Source organism: Hemitrygon akajei, chromosome 3 (assembly GCF_048418815.1).
Source record: "Hemitrygon akajei chromosome 3, sHemAka1.3, whole genome shotgun sequence".
NCBI classification, from domain to species: domain Eukaryota; kingdom Metazoa; phylum Chordata; class Chondrichthyes; order Myliobatiformes; family Dasyatidae; genus Hemitrygon; species Hemitrygon akajei.
The window spans coordinates 177,230,684-177,254,571 of NC_133126.1; the positions used below are offsets into that span (position 1 = coordinate 177,230,684).

Here is a 23,888-nt window from a genome sequence, read left to right on the forward strand (position 1 = left end):
AATTTAATACAGGCAAGTGTGTGTCATACGGAGGGCGTTGGGAACGGACCCAAATTCAAGACACAGACACTGAAGTACTAGGGAGAGGACTAGGTGTATCAAGAAAGCAAGGGAAGTGGGGAAGAAACGATGCTGGACAAGACACAGGCCCTGGACAAGACTAGGAGACAGGGCATGGGCTAGGACTAGAGTAGGTAAGTGGGACCTGGACGAGGAACTAGGAACTGGATAAGGACTCCAAGCCAGAGACTGGACAGAGACCCGGAACCTGGGTCTTGACTCGGGCTCGGGCTCTGAATCCAGGCGAGGACTGGACGTGGCAAGGCAACAGCACTGGACGTGAGGGTAGGACACGGGACTCCAGGGCTGGACGAGGACATGAAGCTCAGACTTGTTCTTGATTGAGGGAGAGCAGGAACGCAGAGCCTAGGTCAAAGGAGAGCAAAGCAGAAGCGGGGAGAGGTGTAGCTGGAACACGGACACTGGCCCTGGATGAGACCAGGACTCAGGGCCTAGGCTACGACTTGGACTTGAACACGGACTGGAACCTCCTCGGAGCCTAGGAAATGGAGCACAGGAACACTGAGCCTAGGACATGGAGCACAGGGACACTGAACACAGAGCCGGGTCCCCTCCTTGGGAACAGGATGTAGGGCTGGGGTATTACACAGATTCAGGACCCCTCCTTGGGGACAGGACATAGAGCTGGGACTCATACATGGACACTAAACACAGGGACACAAAGAGACAGTTCCAAGCACAACGATAGATAGTTCCTTCTGTTGGCATGGCAAGACTTGGGTCTCACTCCGGTGGCTGAACTTGACGGCGATACAGGCAAAGGTAGCCAGTAGGGCTACAGGCCAGGCTTCAGAGGGAAGGAAGGGAACAGTCCAGCCTCAGGGTAATGGCAAAGATGGCCTGACTTACCCAACAGAGGCAAGGACAGGAAGGGACAGATCCCACCGTAGGGTAATGGCAAGGACAGCCTGACTTACCCCACAGAGGCAAGGACAGGATACCAACAAGACGAACCAGCAACCACACTCGAACCCAGGGCCACTTATATTCCAGCCCCAATATGAGAATCAGGTGCCTGTGATTAAGCCCAACAGAAACAACGGACAGCCAGAAGACCCGGAGTCAACGGACCGGACCATGAACAGGAACTCGGACTTCACGGACTGGACCATGACAGGAGGCAACCCCCTCTATGGGAGCCTCCGGGCAACCTAACAGGCTCTCCAGGACTAAGGACGACCTGGGCGGGTGGGGGGGGGGGGGGTATTCAATCAGGAGGGAACCCAGGATGACAAGAGTTAGACGACAGTGTCTGTTTTGCTGGGTCCATGTATGGCTGGCTCCTTCTGTCATAGGAGGGTGTTGGGAACGGACCCAAATGCAAGACACAGACACTGAAGTACTAGGGAGAGGACAAGGTGTATCAAGAAAGCAAGGGAAGTGGGGAAGAAATGACACTGGACAAGACACAGGCCCTGGACAAGACTTGAAGACAGGGCATGGGCTAGGACATGAGTAGGTAAGTGGGACCTGGACGAGGAACTAGGAACTGGATAAGGACTCAGAGCCAGAGACTGGACAGAGACCCAGAACCTGGGTCTTGACTCAGGCTTGGCCTCCGGATCCAGGCAAGGACTGGACGTGGGGGCAGGATGCGGGCTCCAGGGCTGGACGAGGACATGAAGCTCAGACTTGTTCTTGATCGAGGGAGAGCAGGAATGCAGAGCCTAGGTCGAGGGAGAGCAGGAACACAGAGCCTAGGTCGAGGGAGAGCAGGAACACAGAGCCTAGGTCGAGGGAGAGCAGGAACGCAGTGCCTAGGACAAGGGAGAGCAAAGCAGAAGTGGGGAGAGGTGTAGCTGGAACACGGACACTGGCCCTGGATGAGACCAGGACTCAGGGCCAAAGCTACAACTTGGACTTGGACACCGACTGGAACCTCCTCGGAGCCTTGGACACGGAGCACAGGAACACTGAACACAGAGCCAGGACCCCTCCTTGGGAACAGGACGTAGGGCCGGGACTCATACACAGACACAAAGGGACAGTTCCAAGCTCAGCGATAGATAGTTCCTTCTGTTGGCAATGGCAAGGCTCCGGTCTCACTCCGGCAGCTGAACTTGACGGCGATACAGGCAAAGGTAGTCGGCAGGGCTTCAGGCGTGGGTTGCAGGCAGGGCTACAGGCCAGGTTTCAAAGGGAAGGAAAGGAACAGTCCAGCCTGAGGGTAATGGCAAAGTCGGCCTGACTTACCCAACGGAGGCAAGGACAGGAAGGGACAGATCTCACCATAGGGTAACAGCAAAAACGGCCTGACTTACCCCACAGAGGCAAGGACAGAATACTGACGAGACAAACCAGCAACCACTCTCTCTCCCTCCGTCTTGTTTTACGGCAGTTGGCACCCAGCTTAATGGTGCATTACCGCCACCTTCTGCTCCAGAGTGTGCAATAGGCTCTCATTCTAAATCCCTTCACCCAATCGCACACACACACATACCCTAACCTACACTTTATCCTCCCATCTTTGGCCATCCTATTACCCTATTCCTGTTTATCCATCATATCCTATAAAAAAAAAACCCTTTACCCCTTAAGCTAAAAATACCCTAACCTGTGTTCTCTCACTCATGCCCAGCAACCCTTTTAATGTGAATTCCTGCACCCCCAATTCCCTTAGATTAATTCTCATCACCCCTCTCTGTATCCCATACTTCCTGCAACTCAGAACTACATGTTCTACTGACTCCTCTTCCTGATATTCCTCACACAGTCCTGTCCGGTGTTTCCCTATCAATTTCAATGTTGGTTTAGTGCACAGTGCCCCAGCCTTAACCGAGCCCACATAATTTCCTCTCTTCTGTATCTACTACCTACCCTAGTACCTGCAACACTTTTTTGTATTTGATATAAATGCCTCCCTTTCCCATCCCTGTCCCATCTCTCTTGCCACATTTGGTTGATTTTTTCCCAGATTACACACTTAACCTCTGCTTTACTGATACTAATGTGCATTTCTATATTTTCTTTCTTTAATGCCCTCTTTGCCAACTCATCCACCCTTTCATTCCCCTTCACCCCTACATGAGCTGCAACCCATAGAAATTTAACCTGACCTCCCTGATTTGCAACTCTTGTGACTGACTGAAGGACTTCATGAAGTACATCTTGCCGGCTGTTTAAGTGAGAAGACCTTAAACTTGCTAGAACTGAGGATGAATCTGAGCATATCAACACTTTGACTAGTCTAGCTTTCTCCACCCAACGCAACGCAACCAACACTGCCATCGTCTCCACTGTAGACACCACTAACTTATCAGATGATCTTCTGCTGATTGCACAGCAACCACACTCGAACCCAGGGCCACCTATATTCCAGCCCCAATATGAGAATCAAGAGCCTGTGATTAAGCCCAACTGAAACAACGGACAGCCAGAAGACCCGGAGTCCGGAGCAAACAGACCGGAACGCGGACTTTACGGACCGGACCATGACAGTGTGAGGTTTTGCACTTCAGTAGGACCAATGAGGGTAGGTCTTATACAGTGAACGGTAGGGTACTGGGGAATGTGGCAGAACAAAGGGATCTGGGAATACAGGTACATAATTCATTGAAAGCCGCATCACAGGCAGATAGGGTGCTTTTGGCACATTAGTCTTTATAAATCAATGTACCGAGTACAGGAAATGGGACGTTGAAGTTGTAAAAGACATTGGTGAAGTCTAATTTGTGGTATTGTGTCAAGTTTTGGTCACCTAGCAACAAGAAAGATGTAAACAGGTTGAAAGAGTACAGAGAAAATTTATAAGGATGTTGCTGGGTCTGGAGGACCTGAGATATAAGGGAAGATTGAAAACGTGAGGACTATATTCGTTAGCATGTAGAAGATTGAGAGGAGACCTGATAATGGTATACATAACTATGAGGGGTATAGATTGGGTAAATGCAAGCACGTTTTTACACTGAGGTTGGGTGAGACTCCAAGAGGTCATGGGTTAAGGGTGAAAGATGAAAAGTTTAAGGGGAACATGAGGGGAAACTTCTTCAGTCAGAGGGTTGTGAGAGTGTGGAACGAGCTGCCAGCACAACTGCTGCATGTGAGCTCAATTTCAACCTTTAAGAGAAATTTGGATAGGTACATGGATAGTAGGGGTACACAGGCTATGGTCCCGGTGCAGGTCAATGGGAGTAGGCAATTCCAGAGAAAGTTTACACTAGTTGAGAGTTTTTACACTGGGGACCTCCAAGGGGACTATAACCATGTTGTAGGGTTTGGAGGCTTGCGTGCTTCAATGATCTGGAGAGCTTTGTTGGCCACAGTCAGGTCTTTATGCTTTGGCTCTTGGTATGGTCACCCAAGCCAAATATGTCACAGGGTAAAGGACAGACTAAAGGTGGTCTATAAGTCCTCTAGCTTCAGAAGTTCAGCTCAGGGCTATCAACCCTGACTGGTAAGACAAAATTGTTTCAGACACAGTTATGAAGAATCTTTCTACATGTAATGCTCCCGCAGTCGGCTGGTGTATGTCTAGGGGAAAATTCGTCCACCCGCCAAACTGCACCTCCCGTATACATGGATGCTGTGAAATGCACACTAATGCAAACTCGCACACACAAAATCAAACTGCACACCATGTACATTTACAGAATACAATTTATAAATCTTACTAAAACTAAGTGATTAATAGCGATACAATATATATGAAAGAAAAGAAAGGAAAGAAAAGGCGCCAGATCTTATCAGGGTTCAGTCAATTAGTGCACATCGTTAGCTCAACCATCGAAGTCTTCGGTCCACTATTCGATCTTCTCCGACGGCCATGACCCACGCGCCTGGGACCAACCTCAGTGATCGACCAGAGCGCCTCCACCTTCCTCGCGATCTCGTCCCCAACTCCCCAAAAACCCACAAAACCACAGCTCACAGACCCACAAGAAAGAATAGCATCTATCCCAATTGGTTAACAAATGAATACAATTCTCATTATCAGTAATCATAACCCAAACAAGCTGCGAGAGAAAGTGACTGATAAGGAAAGGGAAATAGAACACAAGTTTTATTATGTTACATTAAGTACAGCAGGAAAATCTGAAAGCATATTCATAAGCAGTGATTTGAAGTTCATCTTCACTATTAAAAATGGGTTTATTTGGAAAAAGTCTTGTTTTGTGAACTGCTGGAGGTGTTGCTACATTCTTTTCACACATTCTTTGGCTTTTTCTCCGATACGAGCCTTCATTTAAAGCTAGAGATTATCAGTTACTATAAATTTACCAACATGTTAGTTGCTGTAACATTGTTAGAAAAATAATCTTCTCACTTACGAAGACTCAGAATATTTTAAAATATTTGAAATCAAGTTTATAGAAAATTCAGTCTAGGTTGTGTCAAAGGGCAACAAGAATAGAGCAAGGATAGACTGATCTTAGAGTAGGTTAAAATGTCAGCACAACGTTGTGGGCCAAAGGGCTGCACTGGGCTGTAGTATTCTGCACCTTTATTAAGTACATCTCCTCATTAAAGCAAATACCTAATCAGCTAATCAAGTTGCAGCAACTCAACGCATAAAAGCATGCAGCCATGGTCAAGAGGTTCAGTTTTTGTTCAGCTCAAACATCAGAACAAGGAACAGATACGATCCAAGTGACTTTGACCATGCGATGATTGCTAGCTCCAGATAGGGCGGTTTGAGTATCTCAGAAATTGCTGATCTCCAGGAATTTTCACACACAACCATCTCTCACATTTACAGAGAATGGTACAAAAAACAAAAAAAACCCATGAGAGGTCAGCAATAAAATTAATGAGAGACGTCAGAGGAGAAAGGACAGACTGGTTTAAGCTACCAGGAAGGTGACAGTGACTCAAATAACCACATGTTACAACAGTTATGTGCAGAAGAGCACAAGACATGGATGGGCTACAGCAGCAGAACACCACAAACGTACACTCAGTGCCAATTTATAAACTAAAGGCAGTACCTAATAACATGGCCACTGAGTGTATATTCTATGTTCTAATAGAAAAGAGCATCAGTCACCAGGCCTATCCATCATTCTCACCTATTAAGTTACTTTAAGTACAGCAAAAGAAAATGAAAGGTTAATCAGAACCAGTGCTTTAAAGTTGATACTCACTGGTGGGCCCATACAGAATGTGGCAAATATGGAATCGCCTTTTGGACCTTTTGGACCTGGAAATCCCTGTAACAAATGGAATGTATATTGTATATCAAACTACATAAAGAACCACTGCAAGGTAAAATTTCTATCATTTTATCAATGTTTTCAAATGTTTGAATAACTCTGCTCTTGAAAAAAAAATTCAGACTACTAAATCTTAAGTTGCAGCCCAATACTAAATATTTATTTTATATATTGAAACTATTCTATAAAACATGCATGCAACCACTGTAATATTTCCATGCTATGTTATTTCCATTATATCTGTTTGATGCACGTATCTATTAAACTTGCTTCAGTTCCTCTTTCCATTCCCTCTCCAGAGCGCCACCTAGCTGACATTCATTGCCATAGTTCTTCCTGCTGTTACTGCAAACAGTTGAATTCCATAAATGCCTCCCCTCTAAAATCATTCACTACTTCCATCTTTCACCGATCCTCCTCTCACCAGCATTTCTTCTTTTTACAGTGCCCAATGCTAACACTCTCTCTGCTCCAAAACTGTCACATATCAAGCTGCTTTACAGCTTAATTGCAAAAAATCTACACTAAGACAAGGTAAAGATCTTTGAGGAGGTGGTCAATGGTTTTGTCAGCTGTAGAGCGGGTCTGAAATGAGAAAAGACACAAGCAGATATGGGATAGGAACTGTTCAGTATGCACTGAAATTGGTGTGGAGCTAAGAGTTAGTGAAAAGGGGTGATACGTAGTGGGGGGGGGGGGGGGCAGTAGTTTACTTGTTCATTGAAAGCTGCTTTTACCATGCCAGTCATTGATTGGACCATTTGCGGTCTGTAACAGCTCCTTCCCACTGGTTGCCTTGTGCGCCACATCACTGGTGTCCAGTTTCAGGCATCTCAGAGGTATAACAATACTACATGCAGGAGGTTTGGCCTCTTTTCTTTCATCCCCAGGGCCCGATTCACACTGAGGTCACAAACAGTAGTGAAGAACCATTGGGAAAGGATGCTCCAGACTTAGCTAAGTATCTGTTGGTTGAATATTTAGTTTTGGAGTCAATGTAACTTGGGGAAACTTTAATGTTTGATCAAATCTTTTACTGTTTGTAAATAAATGATTAATGTGCTTATTCATAACATCTCCAAATTTCCTTTTTTTATTGGTCTTTAAGTTAAATAGATAGATAGATAGATAGATAGATAGATAGATACTTTATTCATCCCCATGGGGAAATTCAACATTTTTTCCAATGTCCCATACACTTATTGTAGCAAAACTAATTACATACAATACTTAACTCAGTAAAAATATGATATGCATCTAAAATCACCCTCTCAAAAAGCATTAATAATAGCTTTTAAAAAGTTCTTAAGTAGTTTACTTAAATACATTGAGTCCTAACCCCGGCACTTTAACATATCTTACTCCTGGCGGTTGAATTGTAAAGCCGAATGGCATTGGGGAGTATTGATCTCTTCATCCTGTCTGAGGAGCATTGCATCGATAGCAACCTGTCGCTGAAACTGCTTCTCTGTCTCTGGATGGTGCTATGTAGAGGATGTTCAGGGTTTTCCATAATTGACCGTAGCCTACTCAGCGCCCTTCGCTCTGCTACCGATGTTATACTCTCCAGTACTTTGCCCACGACAGAGCCTGCCTTCCTTACCAGCTTATTAAGACGTGAGGCGTCCCTCTTCTTAATGCTGCCTCCCCAATACGCCACCACAAAGAAGAGGGCGCTCTCCACAACTGACCTATAGAACATCTTCAGCATCTCACTACAAACATTGAATGACGCCAACCTTCTAAGGAAGTACAGTCGACTCTGTGCCTTCCTGCACAAGGCATCTGTGTTGGCAGTCCAGTCTAGCTTCTCGTCTAACTGTACTCCCAGATACTGGTAGGTCTTAACCTGCTCCACACATTCTCCATTAATGATCACTGGCTCCATATGAGGCCTAGATCTCCTAAAGTCCACCACCATCTCCTTGGTCTTGGTGATATTGAGACGCAGGTAGTTTGAGTTGCACCATATCACAAAGTCCTGTATCAGTTTCCTATACTCTTCCTCCTGTCCATTCCTGACACACCCCACTATGGCCGTGTCATCAGCGAACTTCTGCACATGGCAGGACTCCGAGTTATATTGGAAGTCTGATGTGTACAGGGTGAACAGGACCGGAGAGAGCACGATCCCCTGCGGCGCTCCTGTGCTGCTGACCACCGTGTCAGACCTACAGTCTCCCAACTGCACATACTGAGGTCTATCTGTCAAGTAGTCCACTATCCAATCCACCATGTGAGAGTCTACTCCCATCTCCGTTAGTTTGTGCCTTAAGATCTTGGGCTGGATGGTGTTAAAGGCACTAGAGAAGTCCAGGAATGTAATCCTCACAGCACCACTGACCCCATCCAGGTGAGAGAGGGATTTGTGCAGCAAATATGTGATAGCATCCTCCACTCCCACCTTCTCCTGATACGCAAACTGAAGAGGATCCCGGGCGTGCCTGGTTTGTGGCCTCAGATTCTGTATTATCAGCCGCTCCATGGTCTTCATCACGTGCGACGTCAAGGCAACAGGTCTGAAGTCATTCAACTCCTTTGGTTGTGGTTTCTTCGGTACCGGGACAATACAGGATGTTTTCCACTGTCTGGGTACTCTTCTCTGCTCCAGGCTCATGTTGAAGATGCGCTGTAGTGGTTCTCCCAGCTCAGTCGCACAGGCCCTCAGTAATCGTCCAACAGATAATTTTTCTTTATAATTTGACTAAAAATTCAATCCACTGCAGTCTGTAGCTCCAATCCCAGACCAATGCCTTCTGTCTCACTCACCAAACCTGTGAACCTGCTTCCTCATAAAAAAAGGAATCTCAGAGAGTTCAGGATTGGTCTGGGATGGGTGCTTCAGGCTTCAATGAGTTGAATCTTTAGTGAAATTATGAAGAACATTTATCTGTTGAACAATTTAACCTGAAGACCAATAAAAAGGGGAAATTGAAGATGTTTCAGGAATGATGGAGTAGACCAAAGTTTAATATGGGTAGAGGAAGCTATGGAATGGTTAGGTTTACAGATAACAAAGGCAAGGATGAAAATTCCTGTAATAGGTGGGCTGAGGTAAGTCTGTGCTGAATTGTAAAGTTGTTTTTCCTGCATTTTAACATTGATCATTTTTACATAATCACCTATACAGTATATGTGCAATTATTTAGTGGATTTTCAGTAGTAAATTGCAAGCTTAGCCCACTGCTCTACTCTCTCTATGCTCAAAATGGTTTTGCTAGGTGTAGCGCAAATGCCTTCAATAAGTTCGCCGATGATACAAATGGTGCTGGCAGAATGTCAGATGGAAAGAAGGCAGACAGGAGTGAGACAGATCAGCTGGTTGAGTGGTGTCGTAACAACAATCTTGCACTCAATGTCAGTAAAGCTAAGGAACTGATTATGGACTGAAGGAAGGGGAAATTGGGAGAACAGACACCAGTCCTCCTCGAGGGCTCAATAATGGAAAGGATAAGCAGCTTCTAGTTGCTGGAGTCAGCATCGTTGAAGATCTGTCCTGGGTCCAACATATTGATGCAATTACAAAGAAGGCATGATAGCAGCTATATTTCATTAGGAGTCTGAGGAGATCTGATAAGTTATCAGAGATCTGGAGCAAATTTCTACAGATATACTGTGGAGGACATTCTGACTGGTTGCATTGCCATCCGATACGCAGGAGCCATTGAACCAGATCGGAAAAAGCTGCAGAGGGTTATAAACTTGGCCAGCTCCATCACGGGCACTAGCCTCCCCACCATCAAGGGCATCTTCAATAGTGGATACCTCAAGAAGGCAGCATCCATCATTAAAGACCTTCACCATCCAGGACGTACAATCTTTTCATTGCTACCATCAGGGAGGAGGAATCGCACTCAATATTTTAGGACAGCTTCCTTCCTTCTGCTATCAGATTTTTGATCAGACTATGAACTCATGAAAACAACCTCATTTGCTTGGATTCCCAGCATCTGCAGATTTCCCCGTGTCTCATTTTCTGCTATCTTTTTACACGACTTATTTAATTTGATATTTCTTAGTGTAACGTGTGGTTTTTTAAAAAATGATTTGCATTGTACTGTTGCCCCAAAACAACAAATTTCATGACATATGTCAGTGATAATAAACCTAATTCTGATTGTAGTGTAGCTGATTCAGTATTTTTCTCAAAGTTTCTCTGCAACCTGTTGCACTCCACTGCGCCTGACTATTTCAAAGGCTACCACTTATAACTTGAATGTGCCTTATCACCCTAGTGAGCTAGTATTTAGTACAAGATAATTAGATTGTCTTTGTTCTCCTTCACTTTCCCTTTTCCTTACAGTAGAGTGAGTTGGTTACTATTATTTTTTATTGTTAGCCTAATAAAATGGGTTTAATTACTAAACTTGCACCTCTCCTTGACTTCGAAAGAACCTCTGGAACAATATCACCAGATCCAACCGATACAAGGTAGTGATGCCACCGAGGCAAGGGTGATAGTAATAATGAGGTGATGGCGTCAGAAAATCATCTTATGGACAACTGAGAAATGGAGGGTGGAAAAGAAGTTCTGTGCCAAGCTGTTCTCTGAGGTGGGACATAGATGTGCCCTTAAAGGAGTTCTGGTGGGAAAGGGGTGAAGCACCAATAAATTAGATAGATAGATAGATACTTTATTCATCCCCATGGGGAAATTCAACTTTTTTTTTCCAATGTCCCATACACTTGTTGTAGCAAAAACTAATTACATACAATACTTAACTCAGTAAAAAAATATGATATGCATCTAAATCACCGTCTCAAAAAGCATTAATAATAGCTTTTAAAAAGTTCTTAAGTCCTGGCGGTAGAATTGTAAAGCCTAATGGCATTGGGGAGTATTGACCTCTTCATCCTGTCTGAGGAGCATTGCATCGATAGTAACCTGTCGCTGAAACTGCTTCTCTGTCTCTGGATGGTGCTATGTAGAGGATGTTCAGAGTTTTCCATAATTGACCGTAGCCTACTCAGCGCCCTTCGCGCAGCTACCGATGTTAAACTCTCCAGTACTTTGCCCACGACAGAGCCCGCCTTCCTTACCAGCTTATTAAGACGTGAGGCGTCCCTCTTCTTAATGCTTCCTCCCCAACACGCCACCACAAAGAAGAGGGCGCTCTCCACAACTGACCTATAGAACATCTTCAGCATCTCACCACAGACATTGAATGACGCCAACCTTCTAAGGAAGTACAGTCGACTCTGTGCCTTCCTGCACAAGGCATCTGTGTTGGCAGTCCAGTCTAGCTTCTCGTCTAACTGTACTCCCAGATACTGGTAGGTCTTAACCTGCTCCACACATTCTCCATTAATGATCACTGGCTCCATATGAGGCCTAGATCTCCTAAAGTCCACCACCATCTCCTTGGTCTTGGTGATATTGAGACGCAGGTAGTTTGTGTTGCACCATATCACAAAGTCCTGTATCAGTTTCCTATACTCCTCCTCCTGTCCATTCCTGACACACCCCACTATGGCCGTGTCATCAGCGAACTTCTGCACATGGCAGGACTCTGAGTTATATTGGAAGTCTGATGTGTACAAGGTGAACAGGACCGGAGAGAGCACGGTTCCCTGCGGCGCTCCTGTGCTGCTGACCACCGTGTCAGACCTACAGTCTCCCAACAATTCATTCAATTGTCTAATTTATTTTCCCAGTTTCTCTTTTAAATAAAGCTCATCTTCATTCCCTCTCAATAAAAAACATATTTCCTCTTCAAATATTTTATTGACTACTTAATTACAGAGCAGTCTTCTTCCCCTGAATTTCAAACAAAAAGATGATAGGTTTCATTTAAGATTTTCCTACCGGCAGTCCAGTTATTCCTGGGAATCCTGCATTTCCTGGAAAACCAGGATCTCCTCTAGATCCATTGCAGCCATCTAAGCCAGGGTGACCTCTTGGGCCTTGGAATCCTGGTAATCCCTAAAATAGTCAATATTTCATTGTTATGATAGAACCATCTTAATGTAGCATCCATACTGTTCTAAAGGTCTGTCGGTGAAAGTTGCAGTCTGTTCAGTGCATGAGAAGGCAAATTGGCAAATTAATAGTAGGTGGAGTATATTCTGCCTGGAGGTGACTAGTAGTGTTTCACAGGGATCTGTTCTGGGACCCAGGCTCTTTATGAGTCACTTGGAGAAAGAAGTGGAGGGGTGGGTTATTTTAAGTTTGCAAACGGCATGAAAGGTGGATGTGTGGATAGAATGGATGGTTGGGGTAGGTTACGATGGGGTATAGATTGGATGCAGAGTTGGGCGGAGAAGTGGCAGATGGAGGTCTAACCAGAAAAGTCTGAGGTGATACACTCCGGAAAGTCAAACTTGTACAAGGTTAAAAGCAGGGTTCCTAGCAACGTGGAGGAACAGAAGGATCTTGGGGTCTATGTCCATGGATGTCTCAAAGTTGCCATTCAAATTGATAAGGTGGTTAAGAAGCCATATAGTGTGGGGGCCTTCATTAGTTGGAGGATTTAGTTAAGAGCTCTGGTTAGACCTCACTTGGGGTATTGTGTTCCGTTTTGCTTGCCTCATGATAGAAAGGATGTGGAAACTCTGCAGAGTTTAGAGAGGGTGGCCTGGATGAGAGAGCACATCTTATCGGGAAAAGTTGAGCAAGCTCGGGGCTTTTCTCTTTGGAACGAAGGAGGATGAGGGAAGACTGGATGGAGATGTGTAAGACTATGAGGGGCAGCAGTGGTAATAACCAGTACAAGGGGACATGAGTTTCAGCTGAGTGGAGGAAAATATACAGGAGGGGTAGGTTCTTCCACACCAAGACTGACAGGTGCCCAGAGCACACTGCTGGGTGTGGTTCCAGAGGCCGACATAACACAGACTCTAAACAGGAAGTTAGAAAATTGGAGTTATGGGCTCTGTAGAAGGGTACAATTAGATTGATAAGAGTACATTTCAAGTTCAAATTTACTGCATCTGACTATACATATATACAACCAAACAAAACAACATTTCTCCGGACTATGGTGTACCCACAATACATATACCACACACAGCACATAAAACTAAATATTACCATAAATAAGTTTGTAAAATACATTTGAAAAATGCACGTATTGCGTAGCATGGGCAAACAGTAAGCAGCCTGCTCTCCTAGTGATGAGACCTCGGTGGTGTCAGGGTGTTCATTAATCTCACGGCCTGAGGGAAGAAATTGTTACCCAGTCTGGCAGTCCGAGGCCTGATGCTCCTCTACCTCCTCCCTGCTGGAAGTGGGCCAAAGAGATAGTGGAATGGGTGGTAGGGATCCTCAACCATGCTTCAGCCCCTCATCCACAGCACTCCCGGTAAATGTCCCGAATAGTGGGAGGGAGACCCCAGTGATCCACGATGGTTTTTACTATCCTCCGCAGGGTCTGATCCCTTGTAGCTTCCGTGCCACACAATGACGGTGCTGCTGTAGAAAGTTGCTAGAATAGGGGTGGGGAGCTGTGTACACGCAGTCTCCTCAGAAAGTGTAGACACTGCTGTGCCTTCCTGATTAATGTGGAGTTGTTGTGGGTCCAGGTTACATTATCTGTTCAGGGCACACCAAGAAAGTTGTGCTCTTCACTCTTTCCAGGCAGAGCCATTGACGTGCAATGGAGAGTGGCCGAATGACACCTTTCTAAAGTCCACAATTTTCTCTTCTATCTTGTCCACTTTGAGACTCACACCTTTTGACAGACCTCTCCTGTACCTCCTCTCTCCTCTCGTGGTTGCTGATGAAGCAGCTGTAAGTATCATCAGCAAACAGCCATGTCAGGATGCTGTTCATCAACTATAGCTCAGCGTTTAACATCACCGTTCCTACAGTCCTGATCGATAAGCTACAGAATCTGGACCTCTGTACCTCCCTCTGCAACTGGACCCTCAACTTCCTAACTAGAAGACCACAGCCAGTGTGGATTGGTGATAACATCTCCTCCTTGCTGACAATCAGCATTGGTGCACCTCAGGGGTGTGTGCTTAGCCCACTGCTCTACTGTCTATATACCCATGACTGTGTGGCTAGGTGTAGCTCAAATACCATCTATAAATTTGCTGATGATACAACTGTTGTTAGTAGAATCTCAGATGGAGACGAGAGGATGTACTGGAGTGTGATATATCAGCTAGTTGAGTGGTGTTGCAGCAACAACCTTGCACTCAATGTCAGTAACATAAAAGAACTAATTGTGGACTTCAGGAAGGGCAAGATGAAGGAACATGAACCAATACTCATAGAGGGATCAGAAGTTGAGAGAGTGACAATTTCAAGTTCCTGGGTGTCAACATCTCTGAGGATCTAACCTGGTCCCTACATATTGATACAGCTATAAAGAAGGCAAGACAGTGATTATAGTTCATTAGGAATTTGAAGAAATTTGGTTTGTCAACTAAAGCACACTAAAATTTCTATAGTTGTACTGTGGAGAGAATTCTGACAGGCTGCATCACTGTCTGGTATGGGGAGGCTACTGCACAGGACCAAAAGATGTTAAAGAAAGTTGTAAAATTAGTCAGCTCTATCTTGGGTACTAGTCTCCATAGTACCCAAGACATCTTCAAGGATCAGTGTCTCAGAAAGGCCACATCCATTATTGAAGAGCCCCAGCGCCCAGGGCATGCCCTCTTCTCATTGTTACCATCAGGAAGGAGGTACAGAAGCCTGAAGGGACACACTCAGCAATTCAGGAACAGCTTCTTGCCCTCTGCCATCCGATTCCTAAATGGAACATTGAACCCATGAACACTACCTCATTTTTTGTATTATTACTGTTTTTGCACAATTTTTAATCTGTTCAATATACGTATTCTGTAATTGATGTACTTAATTGTTTGTTTCTTTTTCTCTCTATATTATCAAGAAATGCATTGAACTGCTGCCACTGCTAAGTTAACAAATTGTAGGACACATGCCGGTGATAATAAACCCGATCCTGATTCTGAACTTGATGCTGCTGTTTGAGCTGAAACTGGTAGTGCTGTCATGAGTCAGCAGTGTGAATGGCAGTGGGTTGAGCACACAGCCCTGGGGGGACCAGTGACGGAACTTCATATAGACTGGCACACGGCACAACACCCTGGGCTGAAGTGCTGTACTTTTCCATATGTTCCAATCAAATTATTCATCATTTACAGGTGTATGAAACACTGGGCCATAAATTAAAATTTTAGAAATAAATACTCACCGGAATACCATCCAATCCTGGAAAGCCAGGAACGCCCATCGGGCCCTGGAAAATGAAAACAATTAGACTATATTTTTATTTTATTTATTTCTTCATGTTATTTAAGAGGACAAATAGGGTCATCTATTCTTATTCTTCCACTGAATTCGGTCAGCCAATGTTTGAGCTTTGATATTTAGATTTTCTTTCTGAAATCTGTGTTTATTGTCAATGGTAGCCAGCTATTCCATCTATGGTTATGAAATGTCTGAATTTTATCGCCCTGGACTTCAGAGATAAGTTGAATGCGGGGGCACAGGAAGTGACCATTCCCAAAGTTATTCTCTCCGAAAATATCCAATGTTTCTGTTTTCTAGACCGGTTAGTTCAATCTGACGCTTGTTATCTCAAGTATAATTACAGGCTCTGGGAAGGTTACTCTCATTGTGTTTCTTTTCAACTTACACTATCCCCTTTACTTCCAGGAGGTCCAGACAGTCCACGTTCTCCTCTCTGTCCTTGTTCTCCTGCTTGTCCTTTTGGCCCTCGAGGCCCAAGAAATCCTCCTGGACCACGGTCTCCTAATAGGCCTGTCTCCCCCTGGAGCAAATAGGAAAACACAATGTGACTAACATATTGAAACTAACCAATGAACTCTTGTATAGTTAATTCCCCATTTCTGCCGTATTATCTCAAGGAGATGCAGAGAAGATGTTTCCTCATAGGTTAAGAAGTCACTCCAAACAATTTTCACACAAGTTGAAGTATTCAGTTCTATTTTGTCGATAGAAGTGAGAAAGACATCTTGTTTGTCCAGTGTTTTCTTACAACAACATTTTCTCTTTCACTTTTTGGAACTTTTGTACACCTCCTGATGGATAGCCTGTGACTAACAAGCTTTCACCACCCTGATTCAGTCAGCACCATCACTTGTGTTATTCAGTCTGTCTTCGTTTCAGGCTTACTCAAGTAGATTCCCTTGGTTCCCTCCCGTTTCCTAGACAAGTTCAAACATGATTGGTTTCAAACTTTTCTCAGTTTTGAGGATAGGTGCTCAACCTGAAATGTCTACTGTTTCTCTCCTTCAGTTGCTGCTTGACTTGTAGAGTATTTCTAGTCTGTTTTGTTGTATTTCAGGTTTCTAGTAACTGCAGCTTTTGATAATCCTATATTAATAATGTAAATTCTGCTATCAAAATTACTCCTTCCCATATTACATAAAATTCACTTTGTTATGGGCTAGTCAAACCTTTTAATGTATTGGAGGAGTAAACTGCAAAGATTCTTCCTGGTCTCAATTGCTAAGGAGCCTGACAGTGCCTATGACCCATATTCAATACTGATCACCATTGCTGTCTGTGTGGAGATTGCATGTTCTCCCTATAAACACATGGGTTCCTGTCAGGTACGCTGGTTTCCTCTCAGATTCCAGAGGTGTGTGGCTTGGTAGGGTGATTGGCCAGTGAAAATTGTCCCTGGTATGTGAATGAATGGTAGAATCAATGGGTGGGGGAGGGAGGGGGGAAGGTGGTGGGGAGAAGGTTATAGTAATGAGAATTCAGGGAGAATTTGAAAAACGGCATTAATGTAAGATTGCATAAACGAGCGATTGATGGTCAGTGTAGACTCTGTAGCTGAAGGACCCATTTACAAGTTCTATTTCCCTATCGCTATAAAACACAGAGATGAAAGTATAAAATTCACTAGTTTCCACTAGCAATTTGCCTAACTGCATTATAGTACATCTTTGATTAATTATTTCCTTGAGCACAATGTTTAGATAGATAGATACTTTATTGATGCGAAAGGAAATGACTTGTCCGTTTCAAAGCGGTAAACAGCATATCCTACAGGTCATTTCACTTTAGATATTTGGACATTTCCTTGTAATGTTCAATGCCATTCCTAGCAAGATATTCATCTAACTTATGTTTTTAACATGCCCTAGCAGATAAATAAGAAACCTCCATCTTCCATGGAAGATGTAACACTGAGCATCACAGGAAGTCATTCCTACCTGTGGCCATCAAACTTTACAACTCCTCCCTCGGAGTGTCAGACACCCTGAGCCAATAGGCTGGTCCTGGACTTATTTCCACTTGGCATGATTAACTTATTTTTATTTAATTATTTATGGTTTTATATTGCTATATTTCTTCACTATTCTTGGTTGGTGCAGCTGTAACAAAACCCCATTTCCCTCAGGATCAATAAAGTATGTCTGTCTGTCTCTCTGTCTGTCTTTATCAGATTTCTCAAGCATTCCCCAAAGCAACGTTCCCTCTAACTTGTAATGACCAGTGTGCACAAAAATCTTGTGCTGTGCAATTTTTGACCCGGTGAAAACAACATGTGTGTAATGTATAGCTTCTTCAATAAAAATAATAGAAATAAGCCGGTTCTAAAATTTGCAAACAAATCATCAAAAACTCCACATTGTCAGCACTGTCCACATCAGAAACTAGAAAAGGAAATGTGATTGTGTGCGATCGTGAAATATACTTAACATGCCAACGAGGTAAAGGGTGACAACCTTTTGTGTGCAGTTTAAATGCCTTTATGCACTAGCAGCAAAAGATGTGTGTTTGCGCACATCTTAGGGGAATATTGCCCCAAAGGATTTCACAGACGTTGAAGATTAGTCTTGTTAGCTTTCTCTTTGTTCCAATTTTTTTTCTGTTTCATCAAAATCCAAATAACCTTTGAAAACTGGCAATATTTATGTTTTTTTATAGTCTGTGCTTTTCCCTTTTTTTTCCCCTCCAAGTTAAGACAAGGATAGCATGTTTGTATTTGTTTACTGGAATTTATGTGTGATAGAAAACTGAGGGATATTGAAAATCATACTGTAATGTCAGATAGTTATACAGCATACTCATTGCCATTTTACCTTGACAACCAGCTGGTAGATTTGCACAAGCTTGCATTAAATGACGGCATTTTAAGTTACAACAAAAAGATGACCATTTTGATAAATGCATCTCTATACCCTTAAAAAGAACCAAATTTGCAATGGAATCTTTTTATTTAGTAGGGATGAATACCTTGTTCCTTACATTTTCACATTCCTCACACTCACTGCCTTTGCAGTATTTAGCTGGAGATGCGATCTTTCTATTCTTGAATTATGAACTGGGGTAAATTTCAAAGGTTGTTAATCAGGCAATGGTTCGTGATTTGTTCAACTAACAACTTGATTTATCAGTGAAGAAAACAATCTCGTAAAAACACAAATTGTTAGTACAAAACAACATAAACTTAGCTCTTTGAGGGTAATAAATGTCCAAAGTCAAGTGTTAGTGCAGTAAGGGAACAAGCTAAGTCTATAAATCACAAACAAGAGAAAAATCAGCAGATGCTGGAAATCCGAGCGACAAACACAAAATGCTGGAGGAACTCAGCAGGCCAGGCAGCATCTATGGAAAAAAGTACAGTCAACGTTTCAGGCCAAAACCCTTCAGCAGGACTGGAGAGAAAAAGCCTATAATTGTTCATGTGATAGAATGAGAACTGAAAATGCTTGAAATACGCAGTATAGTCACGAGAGATTTTTCAGATGCTGCAAAGCCACACAAATGCTGGAGGAACTCACCAGGTCAGGAAGCACCCATGGAAATGAATAAAGAGTCAATGTTTTGGGGGCCTGATGAAGGGTCTCAGCACGCAATGTCAACACTTTATTCCTTTCCACAGATGCAGCCTGACCTGTTGAGTTCCTCCAGCATTTTGTGTGAAGTACACAGCACATCACTTTCGCTGCTATGCATGGAAAACGAGAGATTTTAAACCATTTAGGTTCATAAAGGTGAGAAACGACTGATGGAGTCGATCACTTTTGGAAGCTGGATTAAGTGTTAAGTAAAAGATACTGTTGAGTAACATGCACAAAATGATGGAGGAACTCCGTAGGCCAGGCAGCATCTATGGAAAAGAGTAAACAGTTGACATTTTGGGCAGAGGCCTTTCAACAGGACTGGAAAAAATTCTGAGAAGTCAGATTAAGAAGGTGGAGGGAGAGGAGGAAGAAGTATAAGGTGGTAGGTGATAAGTGAAACCTAGAGAGGGGAAGGTATGAAGAAAATAGCTGAGAAGTTGATTGGTGAAAGAGATAAAGGACTGGAGAAGTGGGGATCTGATAGGAGAGGACAGAAGACCATGGAAGACAGGGAAGGGGGTGGAGCACCAGACGGAGGTGATGGGCAGGTAAGGAGATAAGGTGAAAGAGAGAAACAGGAATGGGGAGTGGTGAAGGGGGGGGGATTACAATTACCAGAAGTTTGAGAGTTTGAGAAATCAACGTTCATGCCATCAGGTTGGAGGCTACCCAGACAGAATATAGGGTGTTGCTCCTCCAACCTGAATGTGGCCTCATCATGGCAGCAGAGCAGGCCTTGCACGGAATGTCGGAATGGGAATGGGAAGCAGAATTCAAACGGGTGGCCACTGGGAGATGTTGCTTTGTGTGGCGGATGGAGCAAAGGTGCTCAGTGAAGTGGTCTCCCAATCTACGACGTGTCGCATCAATATACAGGAGACCACACCGGGAGTACCGGATACCATAGCTGACCCGAACAGACTCGCAGGTGAAGTATCGTCTCACCTGGAAGGACTATCTGGGGCCCTGAATGGTGGTGAGGGAGGTGGTGGACGGGCAGGGGTGGCACTGTTCCACCTGCAAGGATAAGTACCAGGAGGGAGATCGGTGAAGAAGGACGTGTAGAGAAGGATGTGGCGTGGGACGACCCCTGCAGAAGGTGGGAGGGAGGGAAAGATGTGCTTGCTGGTGGGATCCCGTTGGAGATGGTGGAAGTTACAGAGAATTACCGTATGTGCTGGATACGGAGGCTTGTGGGGTGGTAGGCAAGGTCACAGGGAACCTTATCCCTGGTGCGGCAGTGTGCGGACGGAGTGAAGGCAGACTTGCATGAAGTGGAAGAGCTGCGGGAGAGGGCACTGTTGATGGTGCAGGAAGGGGAGCCCCTTTCTTTGCAAGAGGGCGTCTCCATAGTTCTGGAATGAAAAGCCTCATTCTGAGAGCAGATGTGGTGGAGATGGAGGAACTGAGAGAAGGGGATGGCATTTTTACAAGCAACAGTGTAGGAAGAGATATAGTGCAGATAGCTGTGAGAGTCAGTCAGTTTATGTATCATCTACTGTATCTGGTGCAGCCAGCGTGGCCTCTCGTACACCTGTTACACAACATAGATTGGGAGACCCCTTCATCGAGCAGCTTCACTCCATCCGTCACAAAGATTGGGTCTCCCGGAGGCCACCTATTTCAATTCCACTCCTCATTCCCATTCCAACATGTCAGTCTATGGCCCTCCTTCTGCCAAGATGAGGCCACACGCAACGTGGAGGAGCAACACCTTAATGTTCCATCTCAGTAGCCTCCAGCCTGTTTGTATGAACATTGATTTCTCAGAATTCTGGTCATTGCCACCCCCCCCCCCCCCAACCATTCCTGTTTCCCTCTCTCACCTGTGTCCTTACCTGCCCATCACCTCTGTCTGGTGCTCCTTTCCCTTCCCTTTCTTCCATGGCCTTCTGTCCTCTCCAATCAGATTTCCCCTCCCCCCAGTCTTTTATCTCTATCACCAATCAACTTCCCAGCTCTTTTCTTCACCCCTCCCCCAACCTCAGTTTCACCTATCACCTACCACCTTGCACTCCCCCCACCTTCTTTGACTTCTCTTTCTTTCCTGTCCTGATGAAGGGTCTCAGTCCAAAGTGTTGACTGTTTACTCTTTTCCATAGATTGTGCCTGACCTGCTGAGTTCCTCCAGCGTTTTGTGTGCGTTGCTTTGGATTTCCAGCATCTGCAGATTTTCTCATGTTTGTAGCACCGTGAGCGGTTTTGAATCACCAAAAGCAAATGTAGAACTGCTTTGCTAGTGGGGATGTGGCTGACTGGCCTCTTTCAAAGGTTCAAAGGTTCATTTATTATCCAAGTACACAACTCTGAAATTCTTCTTCTCCAGATAGCCACAAAACCAAGAAAGAAAAGAACAGCAGCACAATCATCAACCCCCAAACCCCTCCTCCCCACCACAAAATAAACAAAAACAGAACAGGCACATCACACCCCAAATCTCCCTCCCCCGCACACAAAAAATGAGAAAGATCAGGTAAAAACACAGAATATTAAAAAAACTGTTACGACTGAAAAAAGTCTATATTCCAAGTCCATATCCAAAATGCCGAAAACTTGGGAAACGTTCTCCGGGCACAGCGGCAGCCCTTTCCCTCTGCGGCAGCAGAGTGATCCCCCAGTGATCAAAAGGCAGTCTCCCCTCTCCAGTAACAGAGTGATCCCCCACTGATCAAAAGGTAGTCTCCCCTCTCCAGTAACAGAGTGATCCCCCACTGATCAAAAGGCAGTCTCCCCTCTCCAGTAACAGAGTGATCCCACCAGTGATCAAAAGGCAGTCTCCCCTCTCCAGTAGCAGAGAGATCCCCCAGTGATCAAAAGGTAGTCTCCCCTCTCCAGTAACAGAGTGATCCCCCACTGATCAAAAGGCAGTCTCCCCTCTCCAGTAGCAGAGTGATCCCCCACTGATCAAAAGGTAGTCTCCCCTCTCCAGTAACAGAGTGATCCCCCACTGATCAAAAGGCAGTCTCCCCTCTCCAGTAGCAGAGTGATCCCCCACTGATCAAAAGGTAGTCTCCCCTCTCCAGTAACAGAGTGATCCCCCACTGATCAAAAGGCAGTCTCCCCTCTCCAGTAACAGAGTGATCCCCCACTGATCAAAAGGCAGTCTCCCCTCTCCAGTAACAGAGTGATCCCACCAGTGATCAAAAGGCAGTCTCCCCTCTCCAGTAAGAGTGATCCCCCACTGATCAAAAGGCAGTCTCCCCTCTCCAGTAACAGTGATCCCCCACTGATCAAAAGGTAGTCTCCCCTCTCCAGTAACAGAGTGATCCCCCAGTGATCAAAAGGCAGTCTCCCCTCTCCAGTAACAGAGTGATCCCCCCAGTGAACAAAAGGCAGTCTCCCCTCTCCAGTAACAGAGTGATCCCCCACTGATCAAAAGGCAGTCTCCCCTCTCCAGTAACAGAGTGATCCCACCAGTGATCAAAAGGCAGTCTCCCCTCTCCAGTAACAGAGTGATCCCCCACTGATCAAAAGGCAGTCTCCCCTCTCCAGTAACAGAGTGATCCCACCAGTGATCAAAAGGCAGTCTCCCCTCTCCAGTAACAGAGTGATCCCCCAGTGATCAAAAGGCTGTCTCCCCTCTCCAGTAGCAGAGTGATCCCACCAGTGATCAAAAGGCAGTCTCCCCTCTCCAGTAACAGAGTGATCCCCCACTGATCAAAAGGCAGTCTCCCCTCTCCAGTAGCAGAGTGATCCCCCACTGATCAAAAGGCAGTCTCCCCTCTCCAGTAGCAGAGTGATCCCCCACTGATCAAAAGGTAGTCTCCCCTCTCCAGTAACAGAGCGATCCCACCAGTGATCAAATGGCAGTCTCCCCTCTCCAGTAACAGAGTGATCCCCCAGTGATCAAAAGGCAGTCTCCCCTCTCCATAACAGAGTGATCCCCCAGTGATCAAAAGGCAGTCTCCCCTCTCCAGTAGCAGAGTAATCCCACCAGTGATCAAAAGGCAGTATCCCCTCTCCAGTAACAGAGTGATCCCCCACTGATCAAAAGGTAGTCTCCCCTCTCCAGTAGCAGAGTAATCCCACCAGTGATCAAAAGGCAGTCTCCCCTCTCCAGTAACAGTGATCCCACAAGTGATCAAAAGGCAGTCTCCCCTCTCCAGTAACAGAGTGATCCCCCAGTGATCAAAAGGCAGTCTCCCCTCTCCAGTAACAGAGTGATCCCCCACTGATCAAAAGGTAGTCTCCCCTCTCCAGTAGCAGAGTAATCCCACCAGTGATCAAAAGGCAGTCTCCCCTCTCCAGTAACAGTGATCCCACCAGTGATCAAAAGGCAGTCTCCCCTCTCCAGTAACAGTGATCCCCCACTGATCAAAAGGCAGTCTCCCCTCTCCAGTAGCAGAGTGATCCCCCAGTGATCAAAAGGCAGTCTCCCCTCTCCAGTAACAGAGCGATCCCACCAGTGATCAAAAGGCAGTCTCCCCTCTCCAGTAACAGTGATCCCCCACTGATCAAAAGGTAGTCTCCCCTCTCCAGTAACAGAGTGATCCCCCAGTGATCAAAAGGCAGTCTCCCCTCTCCAGTAACAGAGTGATCCCCCCAGTGAACAAAAGGCAGTCTCCCCTCTCCAGTAACAGAGTGATCCCCCACTGATCAAAAGGCAGTCTCCCCTCTCCAGTAACAGAGTGATCCCACCAGTGATCAAAAGGCAGTCTCCCCTCTCCAGTAACAGAGTGATCCCCCACTGATCAAAAGGCAGTCTCCCCTCTCCAGTAACAGAGTGATCCCACCAGTGATCAAAAGGCAGTCTCCCCTCTCCAGTAACAGAGTGATCCCCCAGTGATCAAAAGGCTGTCTCCCCTCTCCAGTAGCAGAGTGATCCCACCAGTGATCAAAAGGCAGTCTCCCCTCTCC

The 23,888-nt window shown here is 45.2% G+C and overlaps 1 protein-coding gene across 1 annotated transcript in view; it reads right to left on the bottom strand.

Moving 5' to 3' along the window:
- Positions 1–23,888, bottom strand: part of LOC140724601 (uncharacterized) — a 284,720-nt gene that overhangs the window by 170,980 nt on the left and 89,852 nt on the right. Inside the window, exons 6-9 of the mRNA XM_073039025.1 lie at positions 15,842–15,976; positions 15,398–15,442; positions 12,037–12,153; positions 6,162–6,227 (exon numbers count right to left, since the gene is read on the bottom strand). Coding sequence (XP_072895126.1) covers positions 6,162–6,227; positions 12,037–12,153; positions 15,398–15,442; positions 15,842–15,976 — 363 coding nt within the window. The remainder of the gene's footprint in view (positions 1–6,161; positions 6,228–12,036; positions 12,154–15,397; positions 15,443–15,841; positions 15,977–23,888) is intronic.